Below are 13269 nucleotides of genomic sequence, written 5' to 3'. Positions count from 1 at the left end.
CTTTGGGTGCTTGGTATTGGGAACACCCCACCCCAACCCACAGACTGGAGCCAGCAGTCTGAGGCCCAGTGGGTGCTACTTCAGCCCTCCACACGTCCCAGGTGCCCTGGGGTGACCGCTGTGATCCTCCGCATCGTGGTCCTCCCCTGATTGAAGGGGACACGGGAGCCTGGCTCTGGGATGGCCAGGAGTGCTGAGCTGCTTGGCATTCACGCCTGACAAGTCCTGGGAGGTGGGCCCAGATGTTGCTCCAGGTGGAGCAGGTTTGAGAAGGGGTCAGGAGGCAGGGACATCTTAAAATATTTGTGGGCTCGGTGGAGAGCAGCAGGTTCCGGCTCCACCGGGATGAGCAGTGGGGCCAGGAGGGCACAGAAATGCAAGGCGCATGAGAAAGGACATTAGGGGAGTCACTTTCCTTAGGACACCCTATCCCTTGACACATCAACCATCACGTTTGCAAGGTGAGACAAACAGGCCCCTTTGTGCTCCTTCTCCTGATCACATATACAACCCCAGACTCCCTGGAAGGGCTGAACGTAGCTGGCAGGACAGACAGCCCTTCCCCGGTGTGGAGCAGCCCACCAGAAGCCAGATCCCAGACCTGCTCACCTCCTCTGCTGCCAACAGCCCATAACCTCCCCTCCCCTGATGATGCTGGGGCCTCCTCTGTCCTTCAGGTTCCACCCCAGCCTCCCTTCAGCCAGGAGATCCTGTTAAGATATCAAGCACACTATGTTGCTCCTTAGCTCAAAACCCCTCAAAGGCTTCTTCTCGCTAAGAATGGAGTCCCACATTCTCACCCAGCACACAAGGCTCTGTAGGTAATCCACACACCTCCTCCCTCACTCGGCTCCATTGGATGGGTCTCCTCGAAGCTCGCCCCCAGGCCAGGCACTCTCCAGCCTGTCGTTACACTGGCTGGCCCCTCACCCTGGGACATACTCCTTCGCCTTCCTCAGGTCTCTGATCAGATGTCAACAAAAACAGACACCCTCCCAGCAGCCTCTACCCTGTACTTCTTTGCAGTCACCTCCCAAAATGGCTTCCCCTTTTTGTGTTTCTGTTTCCTTCGCAGAAGGGGGCACAGGGGGCATGCGTGGTCTGTTCTGTTCGCTGCCATGGCCCCAGGGCCCAGAGAGCACAGCAGGGGCTCAGTAAGGGTCTGCTCAACGAACAGACGAACAGCTCTCTGTGAAGACACCGCACACGAGGAGCAACAGTGGGGGTGCAGTCCGGGGATATGGGTCCTGAGGAGAGGCTAGGCCTACAGAAGGGGACGCGCCCCTGTCCTCCCCATGCCCCCACAGCCCCGTCGCTGGGGCAGACCCAGGCTTTGGTGGGTGCAGTGGCAGCCAACGGGGGAGGGCTTACGTTGGAGAGAGCAAAGAAGGCAGACCCAGCACACAGCTCCAGCACTAAGTCAAGTTCTTTACTTCCCAGAAGTGATGGCTAAGGGGAGGAAGGGGAGGGAGGGGAGGGCGAGAAGAGGAAGACAGAAGGAGCCAGAGAGAGCGAGGAGGTGGGGAGAGAGGGGAGAGTAAACCACTGGTCTATGAAGTCTCAGGAGGCAAGTGCTCAAGGTAAAAAAGAGTCCTGGAGAACGGTGCGCGGCTGCGGGAAGCATCTCGGTTTCCTTCTGTGTATAAGTCCTTGGGGGAGGCTGCCGCCGCTGCCGCCGCATTAAATAGTTATGTACATCGCAGAGAGTCCCAGGCCGTGGGCAGGCGGGGAGGGGTCATTTCACCAGGGGCCGAGTTTTATCATCATCGCCGCACTGGTGGGCTTTGTACTTTTTCACCTCTGCCATGTACTTGGCCCACGCGTCCCCTTTACTTGTTAATACCTGTGGGGGTTGGGGGGACACAGAGGGGGTTGGGAAGGGGATGCCAGGGAGGCCCAGAACCACAGGCAGGACTGTCCTGAGACAGCTGATCCACCCCCAGTGTCACCCCGGAGGTCCTGGGTTTGAGGTAAAGATCTGCCGAGTCGAATCATCTGGGAGTGTGTTGAAAGCCCTCCTCCCCGACCCAGGACGCCCATCCAAGGCCCAGAGGCCGGCCAGGGAAGGACAGGGCTCCTCAGCCAGGTGCGAGGCTGGAAGGGCAAGGCAATGTGGGCGGCCCCCACCCCAGCCTGCTCACCTCGTCCTCCGTCTTCTGCTTCTTGGCTACTATTCCCGTCTTGAGGGCTAGTTTGTTCCCGCCTCTGCGCTTGCCCACCTGGGTGAAGGGACAGAAGACTGCTACGGTTACAGGAGCCGGGCCCGCGCTTGGCGGCGCTGAGGCCCACTACACCTTCCTAGCCCGGCCCGGTGGCCCGTCCCGACGCCGCGCCCAGCTCCGCCAGCCGGCCGACCTGCGCAGCAATCAGAGAGGAGCACACGCGACTCTTAGCGCCTGCCCTGGGCCCGTGATGCCCAGGCAGTCCTGGACCCCAGGCTGCCCTCCCGGGGAGCGAGAAGAACCCCCACATTGGCAGGGATGGGCTCTGTCCTCACTCTCCAGGCTGAAGCCTCCCCCTCCCTTAGCAGGGACCACACAGACAGTAACAGCTCCCTTTATTGAGCACTTACTGTATGCCAAGCCCTGTGCCAACTGCTTTGGATGGATTATCACCTTTCACTTTTACAGTTACCCTAAGATGAAACTTACAACCATTCCCATTTTACAGGGGAGGAAAGTCTTTGAGAGGGAGAGGCCTGTACCCTCGTCATGCTGGCATCAAACAATGAAGCTGGATTCAGGTCAGGCTGGTCTACGCCACAGAGCAGCATCCTTACCCATCAAGCGACACTGTCCCTCCTCTGCATCTAACCTGGCCTTGCCTCGCCTCCTGGAGGGTACTCCCACAACGGCCCCTCCATGGACAAATGAAAGGGGCAGTGACAACGAATGCCACTCCCACTCGCGAAAGGGCACTCGGCCTCCACCTAGTTCTCACACCATCCCAGGTCCTGACACTTCCCCTTCCTTCGACACAAGTCCTAACTCTGGACTTTAATCCTGGTCCTCCATATTCTCCCACCCACCGAGGGCGTCCGCGCCCCCAGGGCTGCAACAGGTTTCCAGGTGTCATACCATCTCTGCCCTCAACCAGGCATCAAGGGACTGCTTCATTCTTGGCAGATGAAGACACTTGACCCCCCCAGTCCGTAATTCTCAAGTCAACACTTTTGCCCCCACACCACAGGGACTTGATCTGAACATTAGAGACAAAACAAGTTCAGAGCTGACAGTCAATACGGGTGCCATTTATTTAGCCTAGAGTTTCTCAACCTCCAATCAATGACATTTCGAGTGGCATCATTTTTGTTCGAGGGGCAGGGTGGTTCTGTGCATCGTCGGATGCAGAGCAGCATCCCTGGCCTCTACTCATAGATGTCAGTAGCACCCCCTCCCCCAGTTCTGACAACCAAAAATGTCTCCAGACTTTGCCAAAGGTGGGGGGAGGGGGATCATCCCCAACTGAGAACCACTGGTTTAGCCCTTCCTATGACAGCCCCGTACTAACCACTTTTCCAGGATGGCCTCACTGAACCCTCATCACATCAGAAAATGCGATGGGGTCCATTTTTGCAAACAGGGAAAAGGCGCGTGAGCCAGCCTAGACGCTCTACGAAGGCAGCGACCTTGTCTGTCACGTTCACCACGGCATAGCCAGTACCTAGCACAATGCCCAGCACAAGCTAAGGTGCTCAATAAATGGACACTGGACGAATGAGACTCAGGGAGATCATGCAAATTTCCTAAGGTCACACAGTAAGCGGTCTGAGTCTCTAATCACAAAGCTCGGACTCCAGATTTGAATTTCCCCCCCCTTCCCCAGAATGGGAGATGGTCCCCAAATCCAAAGTTTGGGTACCATTCAAAGAGGAATCCTGGTATCCTGGTTTCCCCATTCCCGGAGCGCTGTTTCCAATGCAATTCCCCCCAGCTCCTGGTTCTTGCGGGGAGGCTCCGGGGGTCCCCACCTCCGCCCCCAGACCTCTCTCGTTGGGAATCCAGGTTCCGCATCCTCAGCGGGTGACCCAGAAGGGCCCCTCATCGGGGCCGGAGGGTGGAGCTGGGTCCTGATCCCCTTTCTCGGGCCCCGACTCCCCCTGCCAAGGCAGGCCCCGGCGCCCGCCCCCACCCCCGCGGCTCCTTACGAAGCTGAGCGTGGGGCCCGGGCCGCCCTTCCTCTTCGGATCCCCGGGGCCCGCGGCGGCGCCCGGCTGGTCGGGTCGCGGCGGGCCCGGGGGCGGCTCCTCCTGCCGCTGCCGCTGCTCCTCCTCCATCTTCCGCTTGAACAGTTCCAGGAAGCTGCCGTCGTTGGCGAACAAGTTCACGCCGCCCGACACCGGGCTCGAACCCGCGCCCGACACGTCATCGTCCCCGCTCTCGGGCGACGTCCCGGGCCCGGACTCAGCCCATCGGCTCCCGCCGCCGCCGCCGCTCGCAGGGCCCGGCGCCTCCCGGCCCGGAGGCTCCGCCCGTCTCCCTCGGGCAGCCATTTTGTCGCCAGGTGCCGCGCAAAGGACTCCGGGAAGACCGCTTGGGCCCCGCGCTTGGCGCCCGACTTGTCTCATCCCAGGCAATGCATGCCGGGAAGAGTAGCCTGGCCGCCCCTCCCCAGCGTCTGCAGTGGGGGCGGGGCGAACGAGGGATAGGAGGACCCCAAGGTGCTGGCTGGCTCCGGGATGCTCCGCCCCGCGGATGTTAATAATCCAGCTAGGTTTGGCAGGGCGTTACGCAGACGAGGTCTCCCCGGGAATGGGACCATCGAGAGGGACTGGGGCTGTAGCTGGCTCTCGGAGTGAGATTCCTGCTTGGGATTGGGGGCGCATTAGCTTTCCGGGGCTAGAATCCCCTTCTGGCACCAGGGATAATCTCGGTGAGGGAAGGGACCCCGTCTGAGGTTGTGTGTTCAGCTGACATCTCGGAACCTATGTCTGTTAACTAGAGGGCATATCTAGCCTGAGCCCCACAAATAGAAATGGGAGTATCTCTGGAATAGGTACCTGACTTTGGGATGGAGCTCTCATTTGGGAGTAGGGACACAGCTGGCTCCGTGAAGCTGGGGTCCTCATCTGAGAATCAGGGTATTAGTTTATGGGCTGGAGTACTCAAAGGAAGCCGGCGAAATTTCTAGGCTGGAATCCCCATCTAAGGTTGAGTGTCCGCCAAGGGCCTGGGACTCAGCTTGTATTCCTGCCCAGGGCAGAGGTTCAAACAGGGAATTCGCTGAACGGGAGTCTCCCCTCGAACAGGGAGCCCAGTGCAAGGAGGTTTTCGGGAACAGTGTTCCTCCGACGACAAGGAGCGCAGTTGCAGGTGTGGTCCCTGCCCTGGCTGCCCAGCATGGGGGTTCAGGGAGCACTGGACGAGGATGCCCACAACTGGAGTCCTTCTCCCTCTAACCTCCTCGCGGCCCCGGGACCTGTCTCCAACCAGCTAATCAGTTCGTCTAGGATTGGTTTGCGGCAGGAACCAGGTGGCAGCCAGCCAATTGGGTAACAGAGGAGACGGACCTGAGGCGATGTCGGGACCCAATTTGGAGACTAGGGAGGAAATGATGGACAGGAAGTGAAGCCTACGGAGTTAGGCCACGGCGGACCTCGGCTCTAACTTCACGGAAAGGGCTTGGACCGGGTGTTTGGCTGGTTGCTAAGGAGAGGTTGGCGGCTACCGAGACGTGAGAGTGATTGGTGAAAGTAAGAAAAGATGTAGCCAATAAAAGGAGGGCTGCGAGACTTAGTGGCCAATCAGGGGAGGGGTGTAGCCTGGAATGTACCAATATGTTAACTCGGCAGGGGGAGTCTTTGAAAAAATATAGACAGGAAGTCGACAAGGCGGACCCTGGAAGCGGAGAACATAGGAACCATACCTTCTATTAGCTCCTAAAAGCCAGGCCATGAGGAAATTAATTCAGATTCCTAGCCTCGATGGGCATGTGATAAGGAGTTTCCCTTGTAGGGGGCTCTTCATGGTGCGCTCCGTTTGATCACGTGAGCCGGTTCCAAGATGGCGGCAGGGGTGGCCGGGTGGGGGGTTGAGGCAGAGGAGTTCGAGGATGCGCCTGATGTGGAGCCGCTGGAGCCCACGCTTAGCAACATCATCGAGCAGCGCAGCCTTAAGTGGATCTTCGTCGGGGGCAAGGGTGGCGTTGGCAAGACCACCTGCAGGTAGAGAAGCTGCGGCGGGGGCCGGGAAGACGGGTAGGATGTACCACCGGGCGAAGGGGAGGCCAGGGACCGGCTCTTCCACCCCGAGCCGGGCAAGGTGGCTGGGCCGGGGTCTTCCGGGTTGTACTCTCCGGAAGTTCCGTGGAGCAAATGGAAGATACCTCCTGAGTGCAGGCCTGGCACCCTCTGAGTTGGACCATCCCCGTTGGGGCTCAAGGGCTGAACCACAGTGAACCCAACACACGTGGGCGGGAGAGCCATCATCTGGACCGTACCAGAGTGAGCTCAGAGTAGGGGGAGGGGCACCGGGGCCAACTATCCTAGTCTGGTAAACCATGCTGTTCTGTGCCCACGTGGGGGTGGGGGCGGAAGGCGGGGATTAGCGCACGCGTTAAGACTATCCCAGTCTGCTGGGAGTAGGGGGAGGGGTCCTTGGGGCAAATTATGCTGGATAAGTGGACTCAATCATCCTGAGTTTAGCAGGGGGTTCAAGGGACCCCTTAGATTAGCGTTGAGGGAGAAGGCACAGGGTCAAACTATGCTGGCTGGACCCCTGGACCATGCCACTCCGTGCCAGCAAAGAAGCAACAGGCATCAGGCCAGAGCGATTCAGCTGAACCTTATAGCGCTCTAGGCAGCTGGTGGGGACAGTGCTGAGGTCTGAGAGGGTCCCTCTGCGGGGACTGAGGCTTGACCCCACAATTACCATACTCTCCTCCCAAGGCCGCTTCTGTTCCGGGTTCTCTGCTCCTGGGAACCTCCATCTCCGCTTGTGAATCTAGGGAGCAGAGCCTGACCTCTTGCTCCTTGCCTTTTGACCTTTCCCCTGTCCAGCTGTAGCCTAGCGGTCCAGCTCTCCAAGGGGCGGGAGAGTGTTCTTATCATCTCCACCGACCCAGCCCACAACATCTCCGATGCGTTTGACCAGAAGTTCTCCAAGGTGCCAACGAAGGTCAAAGGCTACGACAACCTCTTTGCCATGGTGAGTGGAGCAGGGCTCGGCTCCCCACTCTGGCAGAGGCCCCTTCAGGGCTTTCCTGTGAATGCCCACTGTCAGCCGCCTTGTCCTGCCCGTGCCACAGCCTCTGTCTCTCCAGTTTCACCCCTTCCTGGACATACCCGCGGGGGAACGAGCGGGGAGCAGAAAGGAGGCCAGAGTGGCCTGAGCTGAGTGAGCGAGGGGAGGGAAGGAGATGAAGGAGAGGTCAGTCAGAGCCACATGGTATGGGACCTCGCAGGCCACTGGGAGCAGTTCAGCTCAGACTCTAAGTTTAATAAGAAGCTGTTCGTTTCAAGCAGGGCAATGTCACGGCCAAATTCATTTTTTGAAAAGTTCCCTGTGGTGCCATGCAGAGATTGGATTGTAAGTCAAGGATGGAAACAAGGGGACTGGGGCAGTGACCAGGCGGGAGAGGATGGCAGCCCGAACTCAGGTGGGGTCCGAACATTGAGGGAGAAGTGGTCACGTTTGAGATGTATTTTGGAAGCAAAGCAGTGTGCCTGCTTGGTTGTAAAGTGTGAGGGAAAGAAAGGAATTAAGTACATCTCTCAGTTGGCCCCCAGAGCGGCTGGGATGGGGAAGACTAGGCGAGGAGGAAGTTTAGAAGGGGCACATCAGGAATTGCGTTTGGGCCACAGTGGATCCGAGGTGCCCACTGGACATCCAAGTGGAGATGTCAGGACAGTAATTTAGTCATATGAGCCTGGAGCTTGGAGGCGGTTGGCATTAATTTGGGGCTCATTGTCCCAAGGGTGATATTTAAAGCTGTGTCAGTGGAGGAGAGCATGAGAGAACAGAGAGGCCCAGGAACAATGGGGCCCGGGGGCACATCAGCATTAGGGTCCCGCAGAGGAGAAGGGGGAGCCGCGGGTGATATGGGAGCAGAGGCAGAGGGTGTGAGCTCCTGCGCTCCAGCGGGCAGAGGGGCTCAGGCAGAAGAGGCTGGCGCAGGCACGGCAGTCTTAGAGAGCTCACCCCGCGAGTGGGGCAAGAGCCTGCCTGGAGGGGATGAGCTGAGGAGGTGAGACAGACTGCCATGATGGGAGCTGGGAAGTGAATGGGCCATCAGGGAGGGAGATGGGAGTAGAGGGTTAGGGAGGCGTTTTTGAGAAAGAAGATGCTCTAGAGTGTTTTGATGCCTTTGATGCCCATGCAAATACTCCCTCAGGGAGGGACAAGTGATGTTGCAGGAGGGAGCTGGCAGACTGCGGGCCTCAGGTGGGCGGGAGCTCCATCCAGCACACAGACTCAGGACTTGGGCTCCGCCAGGGCTAGAGGCACCAAGGCAGGGCAGAGGGCCTGGGGCACGTGCAGGGGGAGATGAGGCTGTTGGCAGCCTGTGGCTTCTGTTTCTCACTGAGGCCCAGGCAAGGCACAGGACTCAGCGGAGAGCGAGGGGTGAGTGGGACAGAAGGGGTTTGAGGAGGGAGAAGAGGCGACACCAACTCTGCGGGACGGATTGTCTGGATCACTGAGTGCCCGTTGCACATTTGGTAACGGGAAGAGGGAGCAGGGTGCAAGTTCCTCATTAGGTGTGTTCTCCTGGTGGTCACCTCGGTGCAGTGACATCAAAGAGCTGGGAGTCACCAGGTGGGGACTTTGTCAACCGCAGAGGGAAAAAGGGAGTGTTCACAGACGCAGCGTATGGAGCTGGGCCGGGTAAGGGTGCCAGCTGACAGGGACACTGACACTGAACAAGGGGCAGGGGTGAGGCGATAAGGAGGCCCAGAGAGGCTTAAATAACTGAGGCGGGAGGCGAGGAGACCCGGGTCAGAGAATGGCGTGTGGGAGCTCCAAGGTGGCCCAGTGACCAGGAACAACCCATCCAGAGTGTGACTGGGGGGGTGGTGGATGGGCAGTTTTCCTGCGCAGGAAGTGATCTCTGACTCCAGCAAGTTGGGGGCTTCACCACAGGACCTGTGCAGTCACCACAAAGAGGTGACGTGGGAGGAGACAAGAGAGGGAGACCCCAGGGACAGGACGGGCCTGGCACCGCAGGGATGGTCCTCCTTTCGTGGATTCCACATACATGTTGAGGACCTACTATGTGCCAGACACTTCCAGGGACTGGGGCCACAGGAGTGAACGGAACAGAAAAACCCTGCCTTCGTGGGGCTGACATTCAGGTTGGGGAGGCAGACGGTAAACATGGAAAATGAACCATGTGGGCTGTGAAGCGGGGCTGAGTGTTAAGGAGAAAGGAAGCGGGGCGGGGGGCCGGGACTGTGCTGTCAGATGGAGTGGTCAGGGAAGGCTCAAGTTAGAGGACCGATCTGGAGGCAGCCAGGGGCCCATGTGGGGGAACCGCCTGTGCAAAGGCCCTACAGCAGGCTTCAGCTTCCCTCTGGGGACCCTCAGCACAGTTTGCAGTTTTCCTCTGCTTGTGAAATGGTTTGACAATTTGTGCAACCACATGAGATCTTAAGTTCCTGAGGGAGGGCCGTGGCACCTCGGGGTGTCCCCAGCCATGACCTGATGTAGGGCCTGAGGTCAGGGCCCTCCATGGGCTCCCCATGGCCTGGCGCCCGGCAGGGAAGGCCCTGGCAGTAGCAGCAGCCTGAGTCTCGATCCCTCGGCCCCCAGGAGATTGACCCCAGCCTGGGCGTGGCCGAGCTGCCTGATGAATTCTTCGAGGAGGACAACATGCTGAGCATGGGCAAGAAGATGATGCAGGAGGCCATGAGCGCCTTCCCGGGCATCGACGAGGCCATGAGCTATGCAGAGGTCATGAGGTCAGGCCCGTCCTGTGGGGCTGGGAGCTGCCCGGGCTGGGGCGGGAGAGGGGCGGAGCGGGCCTGACCCCCCTCTCCCCGCAGGCTGGTGAAGGGCATGAATTTCTCGGTGGTGGTGTTTGACACGGCACCCACAGGCCACACGCTGAGGCTGCTGAACTTCCCCACCATCGTGGAGCGGGGCCTAGGCCGCCTCATGCAGATCAAGAACCAGATCAGCCCCTTCATCTCTCAGGCAGGCAGCGCCCCAGGGCATCCAGCAGTCCCCGAGTCCAAGGGGGCCCCCAGACGCTCGGATGCGCAGTAACAAAGGCCTTTCCCACCCACCCCTCTCTGTCGGCGCTTCCCACTGGGTGGGATGGATCTTCCCCGTGGGAGGACTGTTCCCCCTGCTCCATAGCACTCGGTGTCCCCATGCCTGCCCGCGGAGTGCCCCAGACAGAGCTTGAAAGCATGTATTCCAGAGCCCGGTGGCCCAGGTCTCAATGCTCTGCACTCTGGTGACACAGCCGTGTGACCCCAAGCAAGTCACTTCACCCCTCTGGGCCTCACCTTCCTTGTCTGTCAAATGGAGATCACGCGAGTGCCACTGTGGGTTGTTCACAGCATGACAACCCCGATGCTCCCACACTTCTGCACAGCACCCCAACACCCACGGTCCACACATGGGGAAACTGAGGCTCCAGGAGGTGAAGCCCTCTGGCCACAGTCCCCCAGAAATGGCAGAGCTGGGATTTGACTACTGTGGTGTGCTCGAGGGCCCACGCCCTTAACTGCTGGGAGGTGTCAGGAGTCATCCCGCGAGTGGTTAGAGACCCTAATCCGGGGATGTGAGGGGCCCCAGGTGAGCCATGAGTCCCACATGCCTTCCCCACAGATGTGCAACATGCTGGGCCTGGGGGACATGAATGCAGACCAGCTGGCCTCCAAGCTGGAGGAGACACTGCCCGTCATCCGCTCCGTCAGCGAGCAGTTCAAGGACCCTGTGAGTTGAGGTCCAGGCGGGCGGTGAGGGGCTCAGCAGACAGGGACAGGGGACAGGGCCGGAAAGTGCCCCTCACTGCCCCCTCTCACGCCCTGCAGGAGCAGACGACCTTCATCTGCGTGTGCATCGCCGAGTTCCTGTCCCTGTACGAGACGGAGCGGCTGATCCAGGAGCTGGCCAAGTGCAAGATCGACACGCACAACATCATCGTCAACCAGCTCGTCTTCCCCGACCCCGAGAAGCCCTGTAGGATGTGCGAGGCCCGCCACAAGATCCAGGCCAAGTACCTGGACCAGGTGTGCATGCCCGCCCCTCCGACCCAGGAGCCGGGCCTGGCCGCCCAGCCCATCTCCTCTCTGACCTTTCGCTCCACCCTACCCTCTGGTCCTCTTCCCAGCCTCCTACCGTCTCCCCTACTTCATCTCTTTCACCCTAATTCTGGCTCAAGGACTGTGGCTGGCCTGGGTCCCTGTGACCCTGGGGAGTGGGAGATCCAGCCCAGTGCTCTCCATCCTCACTGGTGCCACCCCCACCTGTGACCCTGGGAAGCCTCTGCCCCTTATTCTCTCCCTGACCCCGGGAGGTCCCCAGCCTGACCTCTTCTGTTGTCCCACACTCTGTCCCTGTCCTGTGGCCCCCTGACCGCTGCCTTCTGCCCTCTGCCCTGGCTGTAGATGGAGGACCTGTATGAAGACTTCCACATTGTGAAGCTGCCGCTGCTGCCCCATGAGGTTCGGGGGGCGGACAAGGTCAACACCTTCTCTGCCCTCCTCCTGGAGCCCTACAAGCCCCCCTGCGCCCAGTAGCACTGCTGCCAGCCCTAGCTGCTGCCGTTTTACACCCACCCTCCACCCCCACCGGGGCAGAGTTTGCACAAAGTCCCCCCATAGTACAGGGGGAGCAACTTGGGGGGCAGGAGGCGGGGAGGGGGTCTGTTCCCCCTGGTGGGGTCAGGGGGGCTGTAGCTGCCCCCCACCTCTCCCTGCCTCTTGCCCCTCAATAAAATGATCTTAAACCACTGTGGATGTTGATCTAGGGGTGAGCACCTCCATGTACAGTTGCACAGGTTGTTCACTACACAAAGATGTCACATCCAGAGGGGTGCAGTCACAACTGAGACCTAATAGAGATGTATATTTATTATGGCAGTTTTGGAAGGAGGGCATTCTTCAGTAAGGAGGTACTTTTTCTAGCTCTGTATGGGTAGGGGTGTTCTGCTGGGGCTGTAAAGCCTGGAGTGGAAGAGAGGAGCATCTGCCCACTTCCTTCGAGGCTCAGAGCATGGGAACCAGGAGGCCCCTTGGACAGCCCCAGGCTGGTGGGGAGCGGATTAGGCCGGCAGCGGGCCCAGCACTGCCTGCTGTTTGGTTTGGGAATTAGTGGGCGCCCTGGGCAGAGGCTGGTCCTGCCAGACTGGGGATTAACAGTCTCCGCCCCCCCAGTTCCTGTCTCCGTGGGATGGCATCAGCTCCTCCCAGCACCCGGCTGCCACAGGGGGACTGGTTAGGGGGCAGGGTGGCAGAGGACTCAGGCCCGAGCGACCCCCGGAGCCCTGGCCGGGAGTGAGTGGCCGTCAGTGTGAGCTTCCGTGCCCTGTCCCTAAGCCGGAGACGTAGTGTGGCCATTCACAGAGCCGTGGCACAAGTTCACCTGACCTGGGAAGGTCAGCACAGCCTGGAGGGCACCTAGCGGGTCCCCATCTCCCGCCCACTCTCCCGGCACTGCCTAGACAGCCACTGTCATTCCCGCTGGAGAGACCAGGACTGGACGTGACCTCGGGCCTTTGCCAGGGCCAAGTCAGAGCTGGGGGGTGGACCGAAAGGGGGTGCCTGAGGAACCCTCAGGAGTCAGGAAGTGTGAGTCAGGAAGGGATGTTCACACTGCGCACACCCAGGGTCTGGGCGTGCCAGGATGTGTGTGTAAGGGGGACCCAGCCACGAGCCTAGACGTGTCTCCCCACTTGACCGCTGGGTGTGCATAAGCGGGTGTGGGCTCGTGGGAGTGGCGCTTGTAAACAAACAGTGGTACAGCCATGGCAAAGACCCCAGGCTCCGAGGCAAATGGCCTGGGGTTCACATCCCAGCCGTGCCGCCAGCAGGCTGTGTGACATCTGAGCCTCAGTTTCCCTATCTGGATAGTGGGAATAAGGAGCACCAATTTCACAGTCCTGCGTGTAAGGACTCAATGAGATGCGACGAGTAACGCCTTTACGGCGGCTCGAGGCATTGCACCTGCCAAGCAGCGTTTATTCTCACTAGCTGCTACAATTATTAAGCATGTGAACTAACCTGGGCAACCTGCCCCAGCCCAGCGGGGGTCCAGCAGCCAGAAACGAGTGGGGACACTGAGCTGGGGGAGGGAGCATGCCCACGGTGCGGGGGCAGGGGCA

At 59.7% G+C, this 13269-nt stretch overlaps 2 protein-coding genes across 3 annotated transcripts; one reads left to right on the top strand and one right to left on the bottom strand.

The window, feature by feature from the left end:
• Positions 1 to 1408: 1408 nt before the first annotated feature.
• On the bottom strand, positions 1409 to 4581 carry TRIR (telomerase RNA component interacting RNase). 2 transcript variants are annotated; one of them, XR_011440937.1, is made up of 3 exons: positions 4148 to 4581; positions 2142 to 2355; positions 1409 to 1843 (listed from the first exon to the last, which is right to left on the bottom strand). XR_011440937.1 is itself a non-coding variant. In XM_023645322.1 (3 exons), the coding sequence occupies exons 1-3, from the start codon at positions 4490 to 4492 to the stop codon at positions 1736 to 1738; spliced, it is 531 nt and encodes a 176-aa protein (XP_023501090.1). In that variant the 5' UTR covers positions 4493 to 4565; the 3' UTR covers positions 1409 to 1735. The 2 variants fall into 2 exon arrangements, 1 of the variants encoding a protein (XP_023501090.1); XM_023645322.1 differs by having other exon boundaries at positions 2142 to 2219; positions 4148 to 4565.
• Positions 4582 to 4612: 31 nt separating this feature from the next.
• On the top strand, positions 4613 to 11899 carry GET3 (guided entry of tail-anchored proteins factor 3, ATPase). Its single transcript, XM_001504887.6, has 7 exons — positions 4613 to 6163; positions 6998 to 7145; positions 9747 to 9895; positions 9980 to 10130; positions 10773 to 10880; positions 10979 to 11176; positions 11555 to 11899. The coding sequence occupies exons 1-7, from the start codon at positions 6003 to 6005 to the stop codon at positions 11684 to 11686; spliced, it is 1047 nt and encodes a 348-aa protein (XP_001504937.1). The 5' UTR covers positions 4613 to 6002; the 3' UTR covers positions 11687 to 11899.
• Positions 11900 to 13269: the final 1370 nt, after the last annotated feature.

This window comes from Equus caballus, chromosome 7, assembly GCF_041296265.1.
Source record: "Equus caballus isolate H_3958 breed thoroughbred chromosome 7, TB-T2T, whole genome shotgun sequence".
Taxonomy (NCBI): domain Eukaryota; kingdom Metazoa; phylum Chordata; class Mammalia; order Perissodactyla; family Equidae; genus Equus; species Equus caballus.
Note: the sequence above shows the minus strand (reverse complement) of the source record. Positions and strands in the feature narration are given on the sequence as shown.

What these genes read in the sequence shown, in the direction of transcription:
- TRIR (XM_023645322.1), bottom strand. Translation starts at nt 4,492, where the DNA reads ATGGCTGCCCGAGGGAGACGGGCGGAGCCTCCGGGCCGGGAGGCGCCG. An exon ending in CGGGCCCCACGCTCAGCTTC is followed by an intron (nt 2,220 to 4,147) that starts GTAAGGAGCCGC and finishes CCCTTCACCCAG; the next exon opens with GTGGGCAAGCGCAGAGGCGG. An exon ending in AGCAGAAGACGGAGGACGAG is followed by an intron (nt 1,844 to 2,141) that starts GTGAGCAGGCTG and finishes CAACCCCCACAG; the next exon opens with GTATTAACAAGTAAAGGGGA.
- GET3 (XM_001504887.6), top strand. Translation starts at nt 6,003, where the DNA reads ATGGCGGCAGGGGTGGCCGGGTGGGGGGTTGAGGCAGAGGAGTTCGAG. An exon ending in GTTGGCAAGACCACCTGCAG is followed by an intron (nt 6,164 to 6,997) that starts GTAGAGAAGCTG and finishes TCCCCTGTCCAG; the next exon opens with CTGTAGCCTAGCGGTCCAGC. An exon ending in AGCTATGCAGAGGTCATGAG is followed by an intron (nt 9,896 to 9,979) that starts GTCAGGCCCGTC and finishes CTCTCCCCGCAG; the next exon opens with GCTGGTGAAGGGCATGAATT.